This window comes from Oncorhynchus clarkii, chromosome 3 (assembly GCF_045791955.1).
Source record: "Oncorhynchus clarkii lewisi isolate Uvic-CL-2024 chromosome 3, UVic_Ocla_1.0, whole genome shotgun sequence".
Lineage (NCBI taxonomy): Eukaryota > Metazoa > Chordata > Actinopteri > Salmoniformes > Salmonidae > Oncorhynchus > Oncorhynchus clarkii.
Genome location: NC_092149.1, coordinates 2,749,013 through 2,775,575, shown reverse-complemented (window position 1 = coordinate 2,775,575; position 26,563 = coordinate 2,749,013). Strand labels below are relative to the sequence as shown.

General features: G+C 47.0%; 1 protein-coding gene across 1 annotated transcript in view; it reads left to right on the top strand.

The window, feature by feature from the left end:
• LOC139386548 (ribonucleases P/MRP protein subunit POP1-like) overlaps positions 1-26,563 on the top strand; it is a 57,548-nt gene that overhangs the window by 3,530 nt on the left and 27,455 nt on the right. The window contains exons 5-12 of the mRNA XM_071132195.1: positions 2,422-2,509; positions 6,432-6,643; positions 8,609-8,883; positions 10,424-10,517; positions 11,469-11,577; positions 12,168-12,287; positions 13,230-13,351; positions 16,566-16,754. Coding sequence (XP_070988296.1) covers positions 2,422-2,509; positions 6,432-6,643; positions 8,609-8,883; positions 10,424-10,517; positions 11,469-11,577; positions 12,168-12,287; positions 13,230-13,351; positions 16,566-16,754 — 1,209 coding nt within the window. The remainder of the gene's footprint in view (positions 1-2,421; positions 2,510-6,431; positions 6,644-8,608; positions 8,884-10,423; positions 10,518-11,468; positions 11,578-12,167; positions 12,288-13,229; positions 13,352-16,565; positions 16,755-26,563) is intronic.

The following is a 26,563-nucleotide window of genomic DNA, read 5'->3' as shown; positions in this document are numbered from 1 at the left end:
GTAACACTTGACGTTCTTCTAATAGGTTTACTGTGGGATCTCTACAGTAGTAGTCTCTGTAACAGTTCTAATAGGTTTACTGTGGGATCTCTACAGTAGTAGTCTCTGTAACAGTTCTAATAGGTTTACTGTGGGATCTCTACAGTAGTAGTCTCTGTAACAGTTCTAATAGGTTTACTGTGGGATCTCTACAACAGTAGTCTCTGTAACAGTTCTAATAGGTTTACTGTGGGATCTCTACAGTAGTAGTCTCTGTAACAGTTCTAATAGGTTTACTGTGGGATCTCTACAACAGTAGTCTCTGTAACAGTTCTAATAGGTTTACTGTGGGATCTCTACAATAGTAGTCTCTGTAATAGGTTTACTGTGGGATCTCTACAACAGTAGTCTCTGTAACAGTTCTAATAATTTACTGTGGGATCTCTACAACAGTAGTCTCTGTAACAGCTCTAATAATTTACTGTGGGATCTCTACAACAGTAGTCTCTGTAACAGTTCTAATAGGTTTACTGTGGGATCTCTACAATAGTAGTCTCTGTAACAGTTCTAATAGGTTTACTGTGGGATCTCTACAATAGTAGTCTCTGTAATAGGTTTACTGTGGGATCTCTACAACAGTAGTCTCTGTAACAGTTCTAATAATTTACTGTGGGATCTCTACAACAGTAGTCTCTGTAACAGCTCTAATAATTTACTGTGGGATCTCTACAACAGTAGTCTCTGTAACAGTTCTAATAGGTTTACTGTGGGATCTCTACAATAGTAGTCTCTGTAACAGTTCTAATAGGTTTACTGTGGGATCTCTACAACAGTAGTCTCTGTAACAGTTCTAATAATTTACTGTGGGATCTCTACAACAGTAGTCTCTGTAACAGTTCTAATAGGTTTACTGTGGGATCTCTACAGTAGTAGTCTCTGTAACAGTTCTAATAGGTTTACTGTGGGATCTCTACAACAGTAGTCTCTGTAACAGTTCTAATAGGTTTACTGTGGGATCTCTACAATAGTAGTCTCTGTAATAGGTTTACTGTGGGATCTCTACAACAGTAGTCTCTGTAACAGTTCTAATAATTTACTGTGGGATCTCTACAACAGTAGTCTCTGTAACAGCTCTAATAATTTACTGTGGGATCTCTACAACAGTAGTCTCTGTAACAGTTCTAATAGGTTTACTGTGGGATCTCTACAATAGTAGTCTCTGTAACAGTTCTAATAGGTTTACTGTGGGATCTCTACAACAGTAGTCTCTGTAACAGTTCTAATAATTTACTGTGGGATCTCTACAACAGTAGTCTCTGTAACAGTTCTAATAGGTTTACTGTGGGATCTCTACAATAGTAGTCTCTGTAACAGCTCTAATAGGTTTACTGTGGGATCTCTACAACAGTAGTCTCTGTAACAGTTCTAATAATTTACTGTGGGATCTCTACAACAGTAGTCTCTGTAACAGCTCTAATAGGTTTACTGTGGGATCTCTACAACAGTAGTCTCTGTAACAGTTCTAATAATTTACTGTGGGATCTCTACAACAGTAGTCTCTGTAACAGCTCTAATAGGTTTACTGTGGGATCTCTACAACAGTAGTCTCTGTAACAGTTCTAATAATTTACTGTGGGATCTCTACAACAGTAGTCTCTGTAACAGCTCTAATAGGTTTACTGTGGGATCTCTACAACAGTAGTCTCTGTAACAGTTCTAATAATTTACTGTGGGATCTCTACAACAGTAGTCTCTGTAACAGTTCTAATAATTTACTGTGGGATCTCTACAATAGTAGTCTCTGTAACAGCTCTAATAGGTTTACTGTGGGATCTCTACAACAGTAGTCTCTGTAACAGTTCTAATAATTTACTGTGGGATCTCTACAACAGTAGTCTCTGTAACAGTTCTAATAATTTACTGTGGGATCTCTACAACAGTAGTCTCTGTAACAGTTCTAATAGGTTTACTGTGGGATCTCTACAATAGTAGTCTCTGTAACAGTTCTAATAGGTTTACTGTGGGATCTCTACAATAGTAGTCTCTGTAATAGGTTTACTGTGGGATCTCTACAGTAGTAGTCTCTGTAACAGTTCTAATAGGTTTACTGTGGGATCTCTACAATAGTAGTCTCTGTAATAGGTTTACTGTGGGATCTCTACAGTAGTAGTCTCTGTAACAGTTCTAATAGGTTTACTGTGGGATCTCTACAACAGTAGTCTCTAAAGTATATAATAATTAACTGTTCTCTACTCAGGTCTGGTGTTCACACGGTATGAACATGAGCGACAACCACTTTAAATGTTTGCTGTGTGATCAGATATGAATACAGCATTTTGGTAAATTTGTCTTTTGGCGGTTTCCAAACTGTAAAATTATATTTTGAAGTGTTAGAGGATTCACTTTGGGTTACATACTGTCCCCCCCCCCCCCCCCACCCAGGACATGTCGTACTACTGCTGTGTGGAGTTACAGGGGCCAGGGGAACAGCTGTTAGCTGCTCTGTCTAAGCTGACCAGCAAGGAAACTGGTAAGTACTGCTTTCGTGTTTTCTCTCCTCAACAAACAAACGACCACAATTGTCAATCATGCTGCGTTTTAGATGGTACGAGGTAGACGGCATGCTGCGCTTTAGATGGTACGAGGTAGACGGCATGCTGCGTTTTAGATGGTACGAGGTAGACGGCATGCTGCGTTTTAGATGGTACGAGGTAGACGGCATGCTGCGCTTTAGATGGTACGAGGTAGACGTCCATGCTGCGTTTTAGATGGTACGAGGTAGACGGCATGCTGCGTTTTAGATGGTACGAGGTAGACGGCATGCTGCGTTTTAGATGGTACGAGGTAGACGTCCATGCTGCGCTTTAGATGGTACGAGGTAGACGTCATGCTGCGCTTTAGATGGTACGAGGTAGACGGCATGCTGCGCTTTAGGTGGTACGAGGTAGACGGCATGCTGCGCTTTAGATGGTACGAGGTAGACGTCCATGCTGCGCTTTAGATGGTACGAGGTAGACGGCATGCTTCGCTTTAGATGGTACGAGGTAGACGGCATGCTGCGCTTTAGATGGTACGAGGTAGACGGCATGCTGCGCTTTAGATGGTACGAGGTAGACGGCATGCTGCGTTTTAGATGGTACGAGGTAGACGGCATGCTGCGTTTTAGATGGTACGAGGTAGACGGCATGCTGCGCTTTAGATGGTACGAGGTAGACGGCATGCTGCGCTTTAGATGGTACGAGGTAGACGTCCATGCTGCGCTTTAGATGGTACGAGGTAGACGGCATGCTGCGCTTTAGATGGTACGAGGTAGACGTCCATGCTGCGCTTTAGATGGTACGAGGTAGACGTCATGCTGCGCTTTAGATGGTACGAGGTAGACGGCATGCTGCGTTTTAGATGGTACGAGGTAGACGTCATGCTGCGCTTTAGATGGTACGAGGTAGACGGCATGCTGCGCTTTAGATGGTACGAGGTAGACGGCATGCTGCGCTTTAGATGGTACGAGGTAGACGGCATGCTGCGTTTTAGATGGTACGAGGTAGACGGCATGCTGCGCTTTAGATGGTACGAGGTAGACGGCATGCTGCGCTTTAGATGGTACGAGGTAGACGGCATGCTGCGCTTTAGATGGTACGAGGTAGACGGCATGCTGCGCTTTAGATGGTACGAGGTAGACGGCATGCTGCGCTTTAGATGGTACGAGGTAGACGGCATGCTGCGCTTTAGATGGTACGAGGTAGACGGCATGCTGCGCTTTAGATGGTACGAGGTAGACGGCATGCTGCGCTTTAGATGGTACGAGGTAGACGGCATGCTGCGCTTTAGATGGTACGAGGTAGACGGCATGCTGCGCTTTAGATGGTACGAGGTAGACGGCATGCTGCGCTTTAGATGGTACGAGGTAGACGGCATGCTGCGCTTTAGATGGTACGAGGTAGACGGCATGCTGCGCTTTAGATGGTACGAGGTAGACGGCATGCTGCGCTTTAGGTGGTACGAGGTCGACGGCATGCTGCGCTTTAGGTGGTACGAGGTAGACGGCATGCTGCGTTTTAGATGGTACGAGGTAGACGGCATGCTGCGTTTTAGATGGTACGAGGTAGACGGCATGCTGCGCTTTAGATGGTACGAGGTAGACGGTACGAGGTAGACGTCATGCTGCGTTTTAGATGGTACGAGGTAGACGGCATGCTGCGTTTTAGATGGTACGAGGTAGACGTCATGCTGCGTTTTAGATGGTACGAGGTAGACGGCATGCTGCGCTTTAGGTGGTACGAGGTAGACGGCATGCTGCGCTTTAGATGGTACGAGGTAGACGGCATGCTGCGTTTTAGATGGTACGAGGTAGACGGCATGCTGCGTTTTAGATGGTACGAGGTAGACGGCATGCTGCGCTTTAAATGGTACGAGGTAGACGGCATGCTGCCCTTTAGATGGTACGAGGTAGACGGCATGCTGCGTTTTAGATGGTACGAGGTAGACGGCATGCTGCGCTTTAGGTGGTACGAGGTAGACGGCATGCTGCGCTTTAGGTGGTACGAGGTAGACGGCATGCTGCGCTTTAGATGGTACGAGGTAGACGTCATGCTGCGCTTTAGATGGTACGAGGTAGACGTCATGCTGCGCTTTAGATGGTACGAGGTAGACGGCATGCTGCGCTTTAGGTGGTACGAGGTAGACGGCATGCTGCGCTTTAGGTGGTACGAGGTAGACGGCATGCTGCGCTTTAGGTGGTACGAGGTAGACGGCATGCTGCGCTTTAGGTGGTACGAGGTAGACGGCATGCTGCGCTTTAGATGGTACGAGGTAGACGTCCATGCTGCGCTTTAGATGGTACGAGGTAGACGTCCATGCTGCGCTTTAGGTGGTACGAGGTAGACGGCATGCTGCGCTTTAGATGGTACGAGGTAGACGTCCATGCTGCGCTTTAGATGGTACGAGGTAGACGGCATGCTGCGCTTTAAATGGTACGAGGTAGACGGCATGCTGCGCTTTAAATGGTACGAGGTAGACGGCATGCTGCGCTTTAAATGGTACGAGGTAGACGGCATGCTGCGTTTTAGATGGTACGAGGTAGACGGCATGCTGCGCTTTAGATGGTACGAGGTAGACGGCATGCTGCGCTTTAGATGGTACGAGGTAGACGGCATGCTGCGTTTTAGATGGTACGAGGTAGACGTCATGCTGCGTTTTAGATGGTACGAGGTAGACGGCATGCTGCGCTTTAGGTGGTACGAGGTAGACGGCATGCTGCGCTTTAGGTGGTACGAGGTAGACGGCATGCTGCGCTTTAGGTGGTACGAGGTAGACGGCATGCTGCGCTTTAGATGGTACGAGGTAGACGGCATGCTGCGCTTTAGATGGTACGAGGTAGACGGTACGAGGTAGACGGCATGCTGCGTTTTAGATGGTACGAGGTAGACGGCATGCTGCGCTTTAGATGGTACGAGGTAGACGGTACGAGGTAGACGGCATGCTGCGTTTTAGATGGTACGAGGTAGACGTCATGCTGCGTTTTAGATGGTACGAGGTAGACGGCATGCTGCGCTTTAGATGGTACGAGGTAGACGGCATGCTGCGCTTTAGATGGTACGAGGTAGACGGTACGAGGTAGACGGCATGCTGCGTTTTAGATGGTACGAGGTAGACGTCATGCTGCGTTTTAGATGGTACGAGGTAGACGGCATGCTGCGCTTTAGATGGTACGAGGTAGACGGCATGCTGCGCTTTAGATGGTACGAGGTAGACGGCATGCTGCGCTTTAGATGGTACGAGGTAGACGGCATGCTGCGCTTTAGATGGTACGAGGTAGACGGCATGCTGCGCTTTAGATGGTACGAGGTAGACGGCAAACAAAGATGTCCGTTGTTTTCAACGAGAGCGCAACGGTAAACGCCGTTGAGGCACGGCGGTGAATGCCATCAGCCACCACGGTAGACGGGACTTGGCAACCAGAGTTTTAAAAAAATTATTTCAACCAGAGTTTAAAAAAAAAAATTCAACTTTTACCATCTGTGTTGTTTTCTACCTGATGTTGATTTGGACTGTTTGGTGAAATCACCATAGCAACGGCGTGCCGTCGTGCCGGCTTGTTTTTGCCGCCAGCCTCTTCCTTGCTTTCTTGTCCCGCTCTGCCGACTGGTATGACTGATCTTCATGTTCCTCGTCTAAACGCAGCATTAGTCTCGAAATATATACAAGTGTTTCAGTATAAAGTTTAGATGTGTTGGATTCTAGCTTGAAATACACTTATTCGTGTTGCCATATTAGATCGTATTGATGACTTAACATGTATAATGGAGGTCTGTGTTGGGGTCAGTGGAGGATGGATGAGAACCAAGTGTACGGAAAGTGACTGAGTGTGGGATTGTTTTGAGTCGGGTGGTCTAACAAATATGTGACTCGCTGCTTTACGGTATTATTGACGATGACGTGTGTTGTACCTGCAGGGCCTACGTTTGCAGCAGCCATGTGTGTGTCAGGCAGGAGACAGGGCAGTGTGGTGGTGTACAGAGCAGGACAGTACCCTCTCCAGCCCCTGGGGCCTGTCACATTCCTCTGGAGACCCACAACGCAGGGCCGGGGGGGCCAGGAGGACCAGGGCTCCCAGGGATCAACACACAGACAGCTGTGGATCTGGGCTCACCCCACCATGAAAACGGTCAGAGGGACTAATATGCAGAATCAATCAGTTGTAGAAGTGTTGAACAACCATTTAACTATTCATTGATGGTGTAATGTCTTTATTGTTGTCTATAATCTGGTGAACTTAATGTCCCCTTTGGGATCGGTAAAGGTACTATCCAATCAGATGTCCCCTTAGGGATCGGTAAAGTACTATCCAATCAGATGTCCCCTTTGGGATCGGTAAAGTACTATCCAATCAGATGTCCCCTTTGGGATCGGTAAAGTACTATCCAATCAGATGTCCCCTTTGGGATCGGTAAAGTACTATCCAATCAGATGTCCCCTTTGGGATCGGTAAAGTACTATTCATTCTGACTGTGCTCTGTGTCGTGACTGTGCTCTGTGTCGTGACTGTGCTCTGTGTCAGGACCTCCTCCCAGAGCTGCAGGCTGTCTGTCAGTGCCCCGTGTCGTGACTGTGCCCTGTGCTCTGTGTCGTGACTGTGCTCTGTGTCGTGACTGTGCCCTGTGCTCTGTGTCGTGACTGTGCTCTGTGTTGTGACTGTGCTCTGTGTCGTGACTGTGCTCTGTGTCGTGACTGTGCCCTGTGCTCTGTGTCAGGACCTCCTCCCAGAGCTGCAGGCTGTCTGTCAGTGCCCCGTGTCGTGACTGTGCCCTGTGCTCTGTGTCGTGACTGTGCTCTGTGTCGTGACTGTGCCCTGTGCTCTGTGTCGTGACTGTGCTCTGTGTCGTGACGGTGCCCTGTGCTCTGTGTCGTGACTGTGCTCTGTGTCGTGACTGTGCTCTGTGTCGTGACTGTGCTCTGTGTCGTGACTGTGCTCTGTGTCTGTGTTACTATCCAATCAGATGTCCCCTTAGGGATCGGTAAAGTACTATCCAATCAGATGTCCCCTTTGGGATTGGTAAAGTAATGTCCAATCAGATGTCCCCTTTGGGATCGGTAAAGTACTATTCATTCTGACTGTGCTCTGTGTCGTGACTGTGCTCTGTGTCGTGACTGTGCTCTGTGTCGTGACTGTGCTCTGTGTCGTGACTGTGCTCTGTGTCGTGACTGTGCTCTGTGTCGTGACTGTGCTCTGTGTCAGGACCTCCTCCCAGAGCTGCAGGCTGTCTGTCAGTGCCCCGTGTCGTGACTGTGCCCTGTGCTCTGTGTCGTGACTGTGCTCTGTGTCGTGACTGTGCCCTGTGCTCTGTGTCGTGACTGTGCTCTGTGTCGTGACTGTGCTCTGTGTCGTGACTGTGCTCTGTGTCGTGACTGTGCCCTGTGCTCTGTGTCAGGACCTCCTCCCAGAGCTGCAGGCTGTCTGTCAGTGCCCCGTGTCGTGACTGTGCCCTGTGCTCTGTGTCGTGACTGTGCTCTGTGTCGTGACTGTGCCCTGTGCTCTGTGTCGTGACTGTGCTCTGTGTCGTGACGGTGCCCTGTGCTCTGTGTCGTGACTGTGCTCTGTGTCGTGACTGTGCTCTGTGTCGTGACTGTGCTCTGTGTCGTGACTGTGCTCTGTGTCTGTGTTACTATCCAATCAGATGTCCCCTTAGGGATCGGTAAAGTACTATCCAATCAGATGTCCCCTTTGGGATCGGTAAAGTACTATTCATTCTGACTGTGCTCTGTGTCGTGACTGTGCTCTGTGTCGTGACTGTGCTCTGTGTCGTGACTGTGCTCTGTGTCGTGACTGTGCTCTGTGTCGTGACTGTGCTCTGTGTCGTGACTGTGCTCTGTGTCAGGACCTCCTCCCAGAGCTGCAGGCTGTCTGTCAGTGCCCCGTGTCGTGACTGTGCCCTGTGCTCTGTGTCGTGACTGTGCTCTGTGTCGTGACTGTGCCCTGTGCTCTGTGTCGTGACTGTGCTCTGTGTCGTGACGGTGCCCTGTGCTCTGTGTCGTGACTGTGCTCTGTGTCGTGACTGTGCTCTGTGTCGTGACTGTGCTCTGTGTCGTGACTGTGCTCTGTGTCGTGACTGTGCCCTGTGCTCTGTGTCAGGACCTCCTCCCAGAGCTGCAGGCTGTCTGTCAGTGTTCTGAGGCTGTCCTTCCACCTGCTCCAGTGGACCTCCCTGTCCCACAGCCAGCCCCTACCCCCACCTTGGCCCCCGGTCCTGAGGCGGCGCAGGCCTCTGGTTCTGGTTCTAAGAGGAAGTGGTCCTCCAGGGAGCCTGAGGCTGCTGGGCCACCAGCCAAGAAGCTCCTGGGATACAGTACCATTTCTGCTACCACACCCGTAACCTGGAGGTCCAGTACCACTGGTATAGTCATCAGGTGGGTTCTGACTGGTACCACTGGTATAGTCATCAGGTGGGTTCTGACTGGTACCACTGGTATAGTCATCAGGTGGGTTCTGACTGGTACCACTGGTATAGTCATCAGGTGGGTTCTGACTGGTACCACTGGTATAGTCATCAGGTGGGTTCTGACTGGTACCACTGGTATAGTCATCAGGTGGGTTCTGACTGGTACCACTGGTATAGTCATCAGGTGGGTTCTGACTGGTACCACTGGTATAGTCATCAGGTGGGTTCTGACTGGTACCACTGGTATAGTCATCAGGTGGGTTCTGACTGGTACCACTGGTATAGTCATCAGGTGGGTTCTGACTGGTATAGTCATCAGGTGGGTTCTGACTGGTATAGTCATCAGGTGGGTTCTGACTGGTATAGTCATCAGTTGGGTTCTGACTGGTATAGTCATCAGTTGGGTTCTGACTGGTACCACTGGTATAGTCATCAGGTGGGTTCTGACTGGTACCACTGGTATAGTCATCAGGTGGGTTCTGACTGGTACCACTGGTATAGTCATCAGGTGGGTTCTGACTGGTACCACTGGTATAGTCATCAGGTGGGTTCTGACTGGTACCACTGGTATAGTCATCAGGTGGGTTCTGACTGGTACCACTGGTATAGTCATCAGGTGGGTTCTGACTGGTACCACTGGTATAGTCATCAGGTGGGTTCTGACTGGTATAGTCATCAGGTGGGTTCTGACTGGTATAGTCATCAGGTGGGTTCTGACTGGTATAGTCATCAGGTGGGTTCTGACTGGTATAGTCATCAGTTGGGTTCTGACTGGTACCACTGGTATAGTCATCAGGTGGGTTCTGACTGGTACCACTGGTATAGTCATCAGGTGGGTTCTGACTGCTTTGATTTAGTCATATTTAGAGTTTTCTGTCAATTTTATAAAACCCCTCCCTTTATAAAACCCCTCCCTTTATAAAAACCCCTCCCTTTATAAAAACCCCTCCCTTTATAAAACCCCTCCCTTTATAAAAACCCCTCCCTTTATAAAACCCCTCCCTTTATTAAACCCCTCCCTTTATTAAACCCCTCCCTTTATTAAACCCCTCCCTTTATTAAACCCCTCCCTTTATAAAACCCCTCCCTTTATAAACCCCCTCCCTTTATTAAACCCCTCCCTTTATAAAACCCCTCCCTTTATTAAACCCCTCCCTTTATAAATCCCCTCCCTTTATAAACCCCTCCCTTTATAAACCCCTCCCTTTATAAACCCCTCCCTTTATAAAACCCCTCCCTTTATAAAACCCCTCCCTTTATAAACCCCCTCCCTTTATAAAACCCCTCCCTTTATAAACCCCTCCCTTTATAAAACCCCTCCCTTTATAAAACCCCTCCCTTTATAAAACCCCTCCCTTTATATACCCCTCCCTTTATAAAACCCCTCCCTTTATAAAACCCCTCCCTTTATAAAACCCCTCCCTTTATAAAACCCCTCCCTTTATAAACCCCTCCCTTCATTCTCAACCATGTGGACTTCCTGAATGTTGTTGTTTACTGTTTTGCAGTGACCTCACCATGGAGATGGTGCGGTATCGTCTGATTGGACCTCTATCACATTCCGTTCTGACTGAAACCCTGGCCCCTGCCACATACTGTGATGTAAGAACCTGGGATGATTTATCTGGAGGCCAGCTAATCACCTGAGATGATTTGTCTGGAGGCCAGCTAATCACCTGAGATGATTTGTCTGGAGGCCAGCTAATCACCTGAGATGATTTGTCTGGAGGCCAGCTAATCACCTGAGATGATTTGTCTGGAGGCCAGCTAATCACCTGAGATGATTTGTCTGGAGGCCAGCTAATCACCTGAGATGATTTGTCTGGAGGCCAGCTAATCACCTGGGATGATTTGTCTGGAGGCCAGCTAATCACCTGGGATGATTTGTCTGGAGGCCAGCTAATCACCTGGGATGATTTGTCTGGAGGCCAGCTAATCACCTGGGATGATTTGTCTGGAGGCCAGCTAATCACCTGGGATGATTTGTCTGGAGGCCAGCTAATCACCTGGGATGATTTGTCTGGAGGCCAGCTAACCACCAGGGATGATTTATCTGGAGACCAGCTAATCACCAGGGATGATTTATCTAGAGCCCAGCTAATCACTTGGGATGATTTATCTAGGGACCAGCTAATACCCTATCACCTGGGATGATTTGTCTGGAGACCAGCTAATCACCAGGGATGATTTGTCTGGAGACCAGCTAATCACCAGGGATGATTTGTCTGGAGACCAGCTAATCACCAGGGATGATTTGTCTGGAGACCAGCTAATCACCTGGGATGATTTGTCTGGAGGCCAGCTAATCACCTGGGATGATTTGTCTGGAGACGACATCCTGTTTGTTCCAGTGTAAGATGTTTTATCTAGACTACATCCTGTTTGTTCCAGTGTAAGGTGTTTTATCTAGATACTACATCCTGTTTGTTCCAGTATAAGATGTTTTATCTAGACTACATCCTGTTTGTTCCAGTGTAAGGTGTTTTATCTAGATACTACATCCTGTTTGTTCCAGTGTAAGGTGTTTAGTCAGGTGTTTTATCTGTATTCCAGGCTACAGGTAAATCCAGACCATCTCCCTTCTGGTGGCCAGATCACTGCAGAGATGACTGTAACATGTCTCTTCATCAACAACAAGCTGGTGTCTTCAACATGCTCAAAGGTGAGTTCCTCACAACTACATTCCTCATTCATTACCTACATTCATTAGCTCAGATCAGGGCTCTCCAACCCTGTTCCTGGAGAGAGACCCTCCTGTAGGTTTTAACTCCGACCCTGTTCCTGGAGAGATATCCTCCTGGAGGTTTTAACTCCGACCCTGTTCCTGGAGAGAGATCCTCCTGGAGGTTTTAACTCAAACCCTGTTCCTGGAGAGAAATCTTCCTGTAGGTTTTAACTCCGACCCCAGTTGTAACTAACCTTATTCAGCTTATCAACCAGCTAATCATTAGAATCAGGTGCACTAGATTGGGGTTGGAGTTAAACCCTACAGGAGGGTATCTCTCCAGGAACAGGGTTGGAGTTAAAACCTACAGGAGGGTCTCTCTCCAGGAACAGGGTTGGAGTTAAAACCTCATGTCTGTCCTGTCTCTCCTCCCCTCCAAAGCCTACCTCATGTCTGTCCTGTCTCTCCTCCCCTCCAAAGCCTACCTCATGTCTGTCCTGTCTCTCCTCCCCTCCAAAGCCTACCTCATGTCTGTCCTGTCTCTCCTCCAAAGCGTACCTCATGTCTGTCCTGTCTCCTCTCCTCAGGTGTGTACTCCACAGCGGAGGTCCCAGCCGGCTCAGTTCTGGGTCTGACGGTGGATGACCCCAGATTGACCTTACCAAACAAGAGAAGCAAGGCAGTGTCCGACATCAGGAAGGCACAAGGTAACCTCTGAGCCAGTAGCCATGGTAACCCCTGAGCCAGTAGCCATGGTAACCTCTGAGCCAGTAGCCATGGTAACCCCTGAGCCGGTAGCCATGGTAACCTCTGAGCCAGGAGACAGGGTGGGGGTGGTTCAGACATGTCCGATATAGTTTACATCATTAGTTCTCCTTTAGGGTGATTCTACCTGGGCCATGTTCAGAACACAACCTTTTCAATCAGAGTGAAACTGTGACGTAGCCGACTATTCAAATGAGAACGCATCCAAGAAAATGTCAGAGATTTGTTCCCTGCTGAACAGGACCCTGTGTTTATGAATGTGATGGTAATAGGTCCTGAGGCTTTGTGGGTAGGGAGGTTCTGTGGGTCATTCTCTGCTCTTCTGCTGGTGGTACTTCTCTGGTCCTGTGCTCCTGGGGAGCCTCTGCTCGTCCATGCAGATGTCCCAGGTTCGAATCCTGGCAGGACCCTGTGCTCAGACCACGCCCTCAGAGGTTCACACCCACTTCCTTATTTATCTTTTTAGTACCTGGCTGGGGATTGCATCACCCACTTCCTTATTGACCTTTTAGTACCTGGCTGGGGGTTGCATCACCCACTTCCTTGTTTTCCTTGTTTACCTTTTAGTACCTGGCTGGGGGTTGCATCACCCACTTCCTTGTTTACCTTTTAGTACCTGGCTGGGGGTTGCATCACCCACTTCCTTATTGACCTTTTAGTACCTGGCTGGGGGTTGCATCACCCACTTCCTTATTGACCTTTTAGTACCTGGCTGGGGGTTGCATCACCCACTTCCTTATTTAGTGGATGTAGGCCCTATAGAGCTACTCGGTGAAGCTGTAGATGTTGCCAACTAGTTGTGTGCTTCCTCTGGCCTACTCAACACAGTTTGGTGACTCTCCTGAGTACCTGGTCATACGGCACTATGCCCTCTGTTGTTTCAGGAGTGAACGAGGAGAGGAGGAGGGAACTGATGTTGAAGGGGATCCCTGAACCCCTCAGCCAGAGTTCCCTGTGGGACCGGTCTGTCCGCGACAACGTCACACACAACAAGATGACAGACCAGGTACTGAACCATAGCACCATGTCTGTTTAATATATCATTACTAAATGTATGAAGACTCTACCCAGGGTATGTCCCACAGGAAGAAGAGTCACTAAATGAATGTCCTCCTGGAGACTCAACCCAGGAAGAAGAGTCACTAAATGTATGTCCTCCTGGAGACTCAACCCAGGAAGAAGAGTCACTAAATGTATGTCCCCCTGGAGACTCAACCCAGGAAGAAGAGTCACTAAATGTATGTCCTCCTGGAGACTCAACCCAGGAAGAAGAGTCACTAAATGTATGTCCTCCTGGAGACTCAACCCAGGAAGAAGAGTCACTAAATGTATGTCCTCCTGGAGACTCAACCCAGGAAGAAGAGTCACTAAATGTATGTCCTCCTGGAGACTCAACCCAGGAAGAAGAGTCACTAAATGTATGTCCTCCTGGAGACTCAACCCAGGAAGAAGAGTCACTAAATGTATGTCCTCCTGGAGACTCAACCCAGGAAGAAGAGTCACTAAATGTATGTCCTCCTGGAGACTCAACCCAGGAAGAAGAGTCACTAAATGTACGTCCTCCTGGAGACTCAACCCAGGAAGAACAGTCACTAAATGTACATCCTCCTGGAGACTCAACCCAGGAAGAAGAGTCACTAAATGTATGTCCTCCTGGAGACTCAACCCAGGAAGAAGAGTCACTAAATGTATGTCCTCCTGGAGACTCAACCCAGGAAGAAGAGTCACTAAATGTATGTCCTCCTGGAGACTCAACCCAGGAAGAAGAGTCACTAAATGTATGTCCTCCTGGAGACTCAACCCAGGAAGAAGAGTCACTAAATGTATGTCCTCCTGGAGACTCAACCCAGGAAGAAGAGTCACTAAATGTATGTCCTCCTGGAGACTCAACCCAGGAAGAAGAGTCACTAAATGTATGTCCTCCTGGAGACTCAACCCAGGAAGAAGAGTCACTAAATGTATGTCCTCCTGGAGACTCAACCCAGGAAGAAGAGTCACTAAATGTACGTCCTCCTGGAGACTCAACCCAGGAAGAACAGTCACTAAATGTACATCCTCCTGGAGACTCAACCCAGGAAGAAGAGTCACTAAATGTATGTCCTCCTGGAGACTCAACCCAGGAAGAAGAGTCACTAAATGTATGTCCTCCTGGAGACTCAACCCAGGAAGAAGAGTCACTAAATGTATGTCCTCCTGGAGACTCAACCCAGGAAGAAGAGTCACTAAATGTATGTCCTCCTGGAGACTCAACCCAGGAAGAAGAGTCACTAAATGTATGTCCTCCTGGAGACTCAACCCAGGAAGAAGAGTCACTAAATGTATGTCCTCCTGGAGACTCAACCCAGGAAGAAGAGTCACTAAATGTATGTCCTCCTGGAGACTCAACCCAGGAAGAAGAGTCACTAAATGTATGTCCCCCTGGAGACTCAACCCAGGAAGAAGAGTCACTAAATGTATGTCCTCCTGGAGACTCAACCCAGGAAGAAGAGTCACTAAATGTACGTCCTCCTGGAGACTCAACCCAGGAAGAAGAGACCAATATGTGTTCCTTGCGTTTGATTGTTCTTCAAGAATCCACGCCGCTGTTTGATTGAGTCTTTGACTGCGTTTGTACCCAGGTTTCTATCCAATGGGGGGACAGATTTTCATGTGAATATAAAACAATCAGCATTTAAAAACAATGTGCACATCTTCCCGCCAGATGTGTTTCCATCACATTGACTTGTTGCAGGTTAAAGTCTGTGTGTGTGTGATGACGTAGGGCACATAAACATACCTTCTGTTGTTTAAATTCCTTAATATATTAACAATACAAGTTAGATGGGTTACCATCGCGTTCACAGAAACTGTTTCCTGTCAGGTTCTGGAGCGTTCACAGAAACTGTTTCCTGTCAGGTTCTGGAGCATTCTCCCTAGACAAACAGTTCACTGTCAGGTTCTGGAGCATTCTCTCTAGACGTTCTGGAGCGTTCTCTATAGACAACAGTTCACTGTCAGGTTCTGGAGCATTCTCTAGACGTTCTGGAGCATTCTCTATAGACAACAGTTCACTGTCAGGTTCTGGAGCATTCTCTAGACGTTCTGGAGCATTCTCTATAGACAACAGTTCACTGTCAGGTTCTGGAGCATTCTCTAGACGTTCTGGAGCATTCTCTATAGACAACAGTTCACTGTCAGGTTCTGGAGCATTCTCTATAGACAAACAGTTCACTGTCAGGTTCTGGAGCATTCTCTAGACGTTCTGGAGCATTCTCTCTAGACAACAGCTCACTGTCAGGTTCTGGAGCATTCTCTCTAGACAACAGTTCACTGACAGGTTCTGGAGCATTCTCTCTAGACAAACAGTTCACTGTCAGGTTCTGGAGCATTCTCTATAGACAACAGTTCACTGTCAGGTTCTGGAGCATTCTCTCTAGACAACAGTTCACTGACAGGTTCTGGAGCATTCTCTCTAGACAACAGTTCACTGACAGGTTCTGGAGCATTCTCTCTAGACAACAGTTCACTGACAGGTTCTGGAGCATTCTCTCTAGACGTTCTGGAGCGTTCTCTATAGACAACAGCTCACTGTCAGGTTCTGGAGCATTCTCTATAGACAACAGTTCACTGTCAGGTTCTGGAGCATTCTCTCTAGACAACAGTTCACTGACAGGTTCTGGAGCATTCTCTCTAGACAACAGTTCACTGACAGGTTCTGGAGAATTCTCCCTAGACAAACAGTTCACTGTCAGGTTCTGGAGCATTCTCTCTAGACAACAGTTCACTGTCAGGTTCTGGAGCATTCTCTATAGACAACAGTTCACTGTCAGGTTCTGGAGCATTCTCTATAGACAACAGTTCACTGTCAGGTTCTGGAGCATTCTCTAGACGTTCTGGAGCATTTTCCCTAGACAAACAGTTCACTGTCAGGTTCTGGAGCATTCTCTCTAGACAACAGTTCACTGACAGGTTCTGGAACATTCTCTCTAGACAACAGTTCACTGCCAGGTTCTGGAACATTCTCCCGGTTTACCACGCCGTAGTACAACGTAGCATTTCATGGCCTGACATAATACATTTTTACCAACAAAATAAACATGTCTAAGGAACATTTTTCTGTTGACGATTTGTGAAATTGTATCACACCTGTGGTGATTTATTTCCAAACGGTGTAACTTGCATAAAACCGTTGTATGGAAACGTGGTTTGTCTCCCATATCCAGTCTTCTCTCTGTCTACAGGAAGTAAACAGACTGCGTAATGAAGTTCTGGTCCCAGGCTCCAGACTCCCCACCCCCCTGCAGGGTAGAGTACCCGTCCTACTGGTGCAGCAGTCTGGGAAGAGCCAGGGCACAGAGATGGGGTCCTGGGGGGCGGGATGGGACCTGCTGCTACCCAAGGCCTGGGGCATGGCCTTCTGGGTCCCTCTGGTATGGACCACACATTCCCTATATAGTACATTACTCTAGACCAGGACCCAATGGCACCCTATTCCCTATATAGTGCACTACTTTAGACCAGGACCCACACTATTCCCTTTATAGTGCACTACTCTAGATCAGGACCCAATGGCACCCTGTTCTCTATGTAGTGCACTACTCTAGATCAATGGCCATATAATATTTTGAGAAGCCCCTTTTTAAGTAGACAAATGACTAATTACTACAAATATGTCTGATCAACCTCCTCTCCTCGACAGGTAGGTAGAGGAGAGGTAACTAAAGTAGTAACCCTCTCCAGGTAGATAGAGGAGAGGTAACTAAAGTAGTAACCCTCTCCTCTCCAGGTAGATAGTGGAGAGGTAACTAAAGTAGTAACCCTCTCCTCTCCAGGTAGATAGAGGAGAGGTAACTAAAGTAGTAACCCTCTCCAGGTAGATAGAGGAGAGGTAACTAAAGTAGTAACCCTCTCCTCTCCAGGTAGGTAGAGGAGAGGTAACTAAAGTAGTAACCCTCTCCAGGTAGATAGAGGAGAGGTAACTAAAGTAGTAACCCTCTCCTCTCCAGGTAGATAGAGGAGAGGTAACTAAAGTAATAACCCTCTCCTCTCCAGGTAGATAGAGGAGAGGTAACTAAAGTAGTAACCCTCTCCTCTCCAGGTAGATAGAGGAGAGGTAACTAAAGTAGTAACCCTCTCCAGGTAGATAGAGGAGAGGTAACTAAAGTAGTAACCCTCTCCAGGTAGATAGAGGAGAGGTAACTAAAGTAGTAACCCTCTCCAGGTAGATAGAGGAGAGGTAACTAAAGTAGTAACCCTCTCCTCTCCAGGTAGATAGAGGAGAGGTAACTAAAGTAGTAACCCTCTCCAGGTAGATAGAGGAGAGGTAACTAAAGTAGTAACCCTCTCCTCTCCAGGTAGATAGAGGTAACTAAAGTAGTAACCCTCTCCAGGTAGATAGAGGAGAGGTAACTAAAGTAGTAACCCTCTCCTCTCCAGGTAGATAGAGGAGAGGTAACTAAAGTAGTAACCCTCTCCTCTCCAGGTAGATAGAGGAGAAGTAACTAAAGTAGTAACCCTCTCCTCTCCAGGTAGATAGAGGAGAAGTAACTAAAGTAGTAACCCTCTCCTCTCCAGGTAGATAGAGGAGAGGTAACTAAAGTAGTAACCCTCTCCAGGTAGATAGAGGAGAGGTAACTAAAGTAGTAACCCTCTCCAGGTAGATAGAGGAGAGGTAACTAAAGTAGTAACCCTCTCCAGGTAGATAGAGGAGAGGTAACTAAAGTAGTAACCCTCTCCAGGTAGATAGAGGTAACTAAAGTAGTAACCCTCTCCTCTCCAGGTAGATAGAGGAGAGGTAACTAAAGTAGTAACCCTCTCCAGGTAGATAGAGGTAACTAAAGTAGTAACCCTCTCCTCTCCAGGTAGGTAGAGGAGAGGTAACTAAAGTAGTAACCCTCTCCTCTCCAGGTAGGTAGAGGAGAGGTAACTAAAGTAGTAACCCTCTCCTCTCCAGGTAGGTAGAGGAGAGGTAACTAAAGTAGTAACCCTCTCCTCTCCAGGTAGGTAGAGGAGAGGTAACTAAAGTAGTAACCCTCTCCTCTCCAGGTAGGTAGAGGAGAGGTAACTAAAGTAGTAACCCTCTCCTCTCCAGGTAGGTAGAGGAGAGGTAACTAAAGTAGTAACCCTCTCCTCTCCAGGTAGGTAGAGGAGAGGTAACTAAAGTAGTAACCCTCTCCTCTCCAGGTAGATAGAGGAGAGGTAACTAAAGTAGTAACCCTCTCCTCTCCAGGTAGATAGAGGAGAGGTAACTAAAGTAGTAACCCTCTCCTCTCCAGGTAGATAGAGGAGAGGTAACTAAAGTAGTAACCCTCTCCAGGTAGATAGAGGAGAGGTAACTAAAGTAGTAACCCTCTCCAGGTAGATAGAGGATAGGTAACTAAAGTAGTAACCCTCTCCAGGTAGATAGAGGAGAGGTAACTAAAGTAGTAACCCTCTCCAGGTAGATAGAGGAGAGGTAACTAAAGTAGTAACCCTCTCCAGGTAGATAGAGGTAACTAAAGTAGTAACCCTCCCCTCTCCAGGTAGATAGAGGAGAGGTAACTAAAGTAGTAACCCTCTCCAGGTAGATAGAGGAGAGGTAACTAAAGTAGTAACCCTCTCCTCTCCAGGTAGATAGAGAGGTAACTAAAGTAGTAACCCTCTCCAGGTAGATAGAGGAGAGGTAACTAAAGTAGTAACCCTCTCCTCTCCAGGTAGATAGAGGAGAGGTAACTAAAGTAGTAACCCTCTCCTCTCCAGGTAGGTAGAGGAGAGGTAACTAAAGTAGTAACCCTCTCCTCTCCAGGTAGATAGAGGAGAGGTAACTAAAGTAGTAACCCTCTCCTCTCCAGGTAGATAGAGGAGAGGTAACTAAAGTAGTAACCCTCTCCAGGTAGATAGAGGAGAGGTAATTAAAGTACTAACCCTATCCAGGTAGATAGAGGAGAGGTAACTAAAGTAGTAACCCTCTCCTCTCCAGGTAGATAGAGGAGAGGTAACTAAAGTAGTAACCCTCTCCAGGTAGATAGAGGAGAGGTAACTAAAGTAGTAACCCTCTCCAGGTAGATAGAGTAGAGGTAACTAAAGTAGTAACCCTCTCCTCTCCAGGTAGATAGAGAGGTAACTAAAGTAGTAACCCTCTCCAGGTAGATGGAGGAGAGGTAACTAAAGTAGTAACCCTCTCCTCTCCAGGTAGATAGAGGAGAGGTAACTAAAGTAGTAACCCTCTCCTCTCCAGGTAGATAGAGGAGAGGTAACTAAAGTAGTAACCCTCTCCTCTCCAGGTAGATAGAGGAGAGGTAACTAAAGTAATAACCCTCTCCTCTCCAGGTAGATAGAGGAGAGGTAACTAAAGTAATAACCCTCTCCTCTCCAGGTAGATAGAGGAGAGGTAACTAAAGTAGTAACCCTCTCCAGGTAGATAGAGGAGAGGTAACTAAAGTAGTAACCCTCTCCAGGTAGATAGAGGAGAGGTAACTAAAGTAGTAACCCTCTCCAGGTAGATAGAGGATAGGTAACTAAAGTAGTAACCCTCTCCAGGTAGATAGAGGAGAGGTAACTAAAGTAGTAACCCTCTCCTCTCCAGGTAGGTAGAGGAGAGGTAACTAAAGTAGTAACCCTCTCCTCTCCAGGTAGGTAGAGGAGAGGTAACTAAAGTAGTAACCCTCTCCTCTCCAGGTAGGTAGAGGAGAGGTAACTAAAGTAGTAACCCTCTCCAGGTAGATAGAGGAGAGGTAACTAAAGTAGTAACCCTCTCCTCTCCAGGTAGATAGAGGAGAGGTAACTAAAGTAGTAACCCTCTCCTCTCCAGGTAGATAGAGGAGAGGTAACTAAAGTAGTAACCCTCTCCTCTCCAGGTAGATAGAGGAGAGGTAACTAAAGTAGTAACCCTCTCCTCTCCAGGTAGATAGAGGAGAGGTAACTAAAGTAGTAACCCTCTCCTCTCCAGGTAGATAGAGGAGAGGTAACTAAAGTAGTAACCCTCTCCTCTCCAGGTAGATAGAGGAGAGGTAACTAAAGTAGTAACCCTCTCCAGGTAGATAGAGGAGAGGTAACTAAAGTAGTAACCCTCTCCAGGTAGATAGAGGAGAGGTAACTAAAGTAGTAACCCTCTCCAGGTAGATAGAGGATAGGTAACTAAAGTAGTAACCCTCTCCAGGTAGATAGAGGAGAGGTAACTAAAGTAGTAACCCTCTCCAGGTAGATAGAGGAGAGGTAACTAAAGTAGTAACCCTCTCCAGGTAGATAGAGGTAACTAAAGTAGTAACCCTCTCCTCTCCAGGTAGATAGAGGAGAGGTAACTAAAGTAGTAACCCTCTCCAGGTAGATAGAGGAGAGGTAACTAAAGTAGTAACCCTCTCCTCTCCAGGTAGATAGAGAGGTAACTAAAGTAGTAACCCTCTCCAGGTAGATAGAGGAGAGGTAACTAAAGTAGTAACCCTCTCCTCTCCAGGTAGATAGAGGAGAGGTAACTAAAGTAGTAACCCTCTCCTCTCCAGGTAGGTAGAGGAGAGGTAACTAAAGTAGTAACCCTCTCCTCTCCAGGTAGATAGAGGAGAGGTAACTAAAGTAGTAACCCTCTCCTCTCCAGGTAGATAGAGGAGAGGTAATTAAAGTACTAACCCTATCCAGGTAGATAGAGGAGAGGTAACTAAAGTAGTAACCCTCTCCTCTCCAGGTAGATAGAGGAGAGGTAACTAAAGTAGTAACCCTCTCCAGGTAGATAGAGGAGAGGTAACTAAAGTAGTAACCCTCTCCAGGTAGATAGAGTAGAGGTAACTAAAGTAGTAACCCTCTCCTCTCCAGGTAGATAGAGAGGTAACTAAAGTAGTAACCCTCTCCAGGTAGATGGAGGAGAGGTAACTAAAGTAGTAACCCTCTCCTCTCCAGGTAGATAGAGGAGAGGTAACTAAAGTAGTAACCCTCTCCTCTCCAGGTAGATAGAGGAGAGGTAACTAAAGTAGTAACCCTCTCCTCTCCAGGTAGATAGAGGAGAGGTAACTAAAGTAATAACCCTCTCCTCTCCAGGTAGATAGAGGAGAGGTAACTAAAGTAATAACCCTCTCCTCTCCAGGTAGATAGAGGAGAGGTAACTAAAGTAGTAACCCTCTCCAGGTAGATAGAGGAGAGGTAACTAAAGTAGTAACCCTCTCCAGGTAGATAGAGGTAACTAAAGTAGTAACCCTCTCCAGGTAGATAGAGGATAGGTAACTAAAGTAGTAACCCTCTCCAGGTAGATAGAGGAGAGGTAACTAAAGTAGTAACCCTCTCCAGGTAGATAGAGGAGAGGTAACTAAAGTAGTAACCCTCTCCAGGTAGATAGAGGAGAGGTAACTAAAGTAGTAACCCTCTCCAGGTAGATAGAGGAGAGGTAACTAAAGTAGTAACCCTCTCCTCTCCAGGTAGATAGAGGAGAGGTAACTAGTAGTAACCCTCTCCTCTCCAGGTAGGTAGAGGAGAGGTAACTAAAGTAGTAACCCTCTCCTCTCCAGGTAGATAGAGGAGAGGTAACTAAAGTAGTAACCCTCTCCAGGTAGATAGAGGAGAGGTAACTAAAGTAGTAACCCTCTCCTCTCCAGGTAGATAGAGGTAACTAAAGTAGTAACCCTCTCCAGGTAGATAGAGGAGAGGTAACTAAAGTAGTAACCCTCTCCAGGTAGATAGAGGAGAGGTAACTAAAGTAGTAACCCTCTCCTCTCCAGGTAGATAGAGGTAACTAAAGTAGTAACCCTCTCCAGGTAGATAGAGGAGAGGTAACTAAAGTAGTAACCCTCTCCTCTCCAGGTAGATAGAGGAGAAGTAACTAAAGTAGTAACCCTCTCCTCTCCAGGTAGATAGAGGAGAAGTAACTAAAGTAGTAACCCTCTCCTCTCCAGGTAGATAGAGGAGAGGTAACTAAAGTAGTAACCCTCTCCAGGTAGATAGAGGAGAGGTAACTAAAGTAGTAACCCTCTCCAGGTAGATAGAGGAGAGGTAACTAAAGTAGTAACCCTCTCCAGGTAGATAGAGGAGAGGTAACTAAAGTAGTAACCCTCTCCAGGTAGATAGAGGAGAGGTAACTAAAGTAGTAACCCTCTCCAGGTAGATAGAGGTAACTAAAGTAGTAACCCTCTCCTCTCCAGGTAGATAGAGGAGAGGTAACTAAAGTAGTAACCCTCTCCAGGTAGATAGAGGAGAGGTAACTAAAGTAGTAACCCTCTCCAGGTAGATAGAGGAGAGGTAACTAAAGTAGTAACCCTCTCCAGGTAGATAGAGGAGAGGTAACTAAAGTAGTAACCCTCTCCAGGTAGATAGAGGAGAGGTAACTAAAGTAGTAACCCTCTCCTCTCCAGGTAGATAGAGGAGAGGTAACTAGTAGTAACCCTCTCCTCTCCAGGTAGGTAGAGGAGAGGTAACTAAAGTAGTAACCCTCTCCTCTCCAGGTAGGTAGAGGAGAGGTAACTAAAGTAGTAACCCTCTCCTCTCCAGGTAGGTAGAGGAGAGGTAACTAAAGTAGTAACCCTCTCCTCTCCAGGTAGGTAGAGGAGAGGTAACTAAAGTAGTAACCCTCTCCTCTCCAGGTAGGTAGAGGAGAGGTAACTAAAGTAGTAACCCTCTCCTCTCCAGGTAGGTAGAGGAGAGGTAACTAAAGTAGTAACCCTCTCCAGGTAGATAGAGGAGAGGTAACTAAAGTAGTAACCCTCTCCTCTCCAGGTAGATAGAGGAGAGGTAACTAAAGTAGTCACCCTCTCCTCTCCAGGTAGGTAGAGGAGAGGTAACTAAAGTAGTAACCCTCTCCTCTCCAGGTAGGTAGAGGAGAGGTAACTAAAGTAGTAACCCTCTCCTCTCCAGGTAGGTAGAGGAGAGGTAACTAAAGTAGTAACCCTCTCCTCTCCAGGTAGGTAGAGGAGAGGTAACTAAAGTAGTAACCCTCTCCTCTCCAGGTAGGTAGAGGAGAGGTAACTAAAGTAGTAACCCTCTCCAGGTAGATAGAGGAGAGGTAACTAAAGTAGTAACCCTCTCCAGGTAGATAGAGGAGAGGTAACTAAAGTAGTAACCCTCTCCTCTCCAGGTAGATAGAGGAGAGGTAACTAAAGTAGTAACCCTCTCCTCTCCAGATAGGTAGAGGAGAGGTAACTAAAGTAGTAACCCTCTCCTCTCCAGGTAGGTAGAGGAGAGGTAACTAAAGTAGTAACCCTCTCCTCTCCAGGTAGGTAGAGGAGAGGTAACTAAAGTAGTAACCCTCTCCAGGTAGATAGAGGAGAGGTAACTAAAGTAGTAACCCTCTCCAGGATGATAGAGGAGAGGTAACTAAAGTAGTAACCCTCTCCAGGTAGATAGAGGAGAGGTAACTAAAGTAGTAACCCTCTCCAGGTAGATAGAGGAGAGGTAACTAAAGTAGTAACCCTCTCCTCTCCAGGTAGATAGAGGAGAGGTAACTAAAGTAGTAACCCTCTCCTCTCCAGGTAGATAGAGGAGAGGTAAGTAAAGTAGTAACCCTCTCCTCTCCAGGTAGATAGAGGAGAGGTAACTAAAGTAGTAACCCTCTCCTCTCCAGGTAGGTAGAGGAGAGGTAACTAAAGTAGTAACCCTCTCCTCTCCAGGTAGGTAGAGGAGAGGTAACTAAAGTAGTAACCCTCTCCAGGTAGATAGAGGAGAGGTAACTAAAGTAGTAACCCTCTCCAGGTAGATAGAGGAGAGGTAACTAAAGTAGTAACCCTCTCCAGGTAGATAGAGGAGAGGTAACTAAAGTAGTAACCCTCTCCAGGTAGATAGAGGAGAGGTAACTAAAGTAGTAACCCTCTCCAGGTAGATAGAGGAGAGGTAACTAAAGTAGTAACCCTCTCCAGGTAGATAGAGGAGAGGTAACTAAAGTAGTAACCCTCTCCAGGTAGATAGAGGAGAGGTAACTAAAGTAGTAACCCTCTCCAGGTAGATAGAGGAGAGGTAACTAAAGTAGTAACCCTCTCCTCTCCAGGTAGATAGAGGAGAGGTAACTAAAGTAGTAACCCTCTCCTCTCCAGGTAGGTAGAGGAGAGGTAACTAAAGTAGTAACCCTCTCCAGGTAGGTAGAGGAGAGGTAACTAAAGTAGTAACCCTCTCCAGGTAGATAGAGGAGAGGTAACTAAAGTAGTAACCCTCTCCAGGTAGATAGAGGAGAGGTAACTAAAGTAGTAACCCTCTCCAGGTAGATAGAGGAGAGGTAACTAAAGTAGTAACCCTCTCCTCTCCAGGTAGATAGAGGAGAGGTAACTAAAGTAGTAACCCTCTCCTCTCCAGGTAGATAGAGGAGAGGTAACTAAAGTAGTAACCCTCTCCAGGTAGATAGAGGAGAGGTAACTAAAGTAGTAACCCTCTCCTCTCCAGGTAGATAGAGGAGAGGTAACTAAAGTAGTAACCCTCTCCTCTCCAGGTAGATAGAGGAGAGGTAACTAAAGTAGTAACCCTCTCCAGGTAGGTAGAGGAGAGGTAACTAAAGTAGTAACCCTCTCCAGGTAGATAGTGGAGAGGTAACTAAAGTAGTAACCCTCTCCTCTCCAGGTAGATAGAGGAGAGGTAACTAAAGTAGTAACCCTCTCCAGGTAGATAGAGGAGAGGTAACTAAAGTAGTAACCCTCTCCAGGTAGATAGAGGAGAGGTAACTAAAGTAGTAACCCTCTCCAGGTAGATAGAGGAGAGGTAACTAAAGTAGTAACCCTCTCCTCTCCAGGTAGATAGAGGAGAGGTAACTAAAGTAGTAACCCTCTCCTCTCCAGGTAGATAGAGGAGAGGTAACTAAAGTAGTAACCCTCTCCAGGTAGGTAGAGGAGAGGTAACTAAAGTAGTAACCCTCTCCAGGTAGATAGAGGAGAGGTAACTAAAGTAGTAACCCTCTCCAGGTAGATAGAGGAGAGGTAACTAAAGTAGTAACCCTCTCCTCTCCAGGTAGATAGAGGAGAGGTAACTAAAGTAGTAACCCTCTCCAGGTAGATAGAGGAGAGGTAACTAAAGTAGTAACCCTCTCCAGGTAGATAGAGGAGAGGTAACTAAAGTAGTAACCCTCTCCAGGTAGATAGAGGAGAGGTAACTAAAGTAGTAACCCTCTCCAGGTAGATAGAGGAGAGGTAACTAAAGTAGTAACCCTCTCCTCTCCAGGTAGGTAGAGGAGAGGTAACTAAAGTAGTAACCCTCTCCTCTCCAGGTAGGTAGAGGAGAGGTAACTAAAGTAGTAACCCTCTCCTCTCCAGGTAGGTAGAGGAGAGGTAACTAAAGTAGTAACCCTCTCCTCTCCAGGTAGGTAGAGGAGAGGTAACTAAAGTAGTAACCCTCTCCAGGTAGATAGAGGAGAGGTAACTAAAGTAGTAACCCTCTCCTCTCCAGGTAGATAGAGGAGAGGTAACTAAAGTAGTAACCCTCTCCTCTCCAGGTAGGTAGAGGAGAGGTAACTAAAGTAGTAACCCTCTCCTCTCCAGGTAGGTAGAGGAGAGGTAACTAAAGTAGTAACCCTCTCCTGTCCAGGTAGGTAGAGGAGAGGTAACTAAAGTAGTAACCCTCTCCTCTCCAGGTAGGTAGAGGAGAGGTAACTAAAGTAGTAACCCTCTCCTCTCCAGGTAGGTAGAGGAGAGGTAACTAAAGTAGTAACCCTCTCCAGGTAGATAGAGGAGAGGTAACTAAAGTAGTAACCCTCTCCTCTCCAGGTAGATAGAGGAGAGGTAACTAAAGTAGTAACCCTCTCCTCTCCAGGTAGATAGAGGAGAGGTAACTAAAGTAGTAACCCTCTCCTCTCCAGATAGGTAGAGGAGAGGTAACTAAAGTAGTAACCCTCTCCTCTCCAGGTAGGTAGAGGAGAGGTAACTAAAGTAGTAACCCTCTCCTCTCCAGGTAGGTAGAGGAGAGGTAACTAAAGTAGTAACCCTCTCCAGGTAGATAGAGGAGAGGTAACTAAAGTAGTAACCCTCTCCAGGATTATAGAGGAGAGGTAACTAAAGTAGTAACCCTCTCCAGGTAGATAGAGGAGAGGTAACTAAAGTAGTAACCCTCTCCTCTCCAGGTAGATAGAGGAGAGGTAACTAAAGTAGTAACCCTCTCCTCTCCAGGTAGATAGAGGAGAGGTAACTAAAGTAGTAACCCTCTCCTCTCCAGGTAGATAGAGGAGAGGTAACTAAAGTAGTAACCCTCTCCTCTCCAGGTAGATAGAGGAGAGGTAACTAAAGTAGTAACCCTCTCCTCTCCAGGTAGGTAGAGGAGAGGTAACTAAAGTAGTAACCCTCTCCAGGTAGGTAGAGGAGAGGTAACTAAAGTA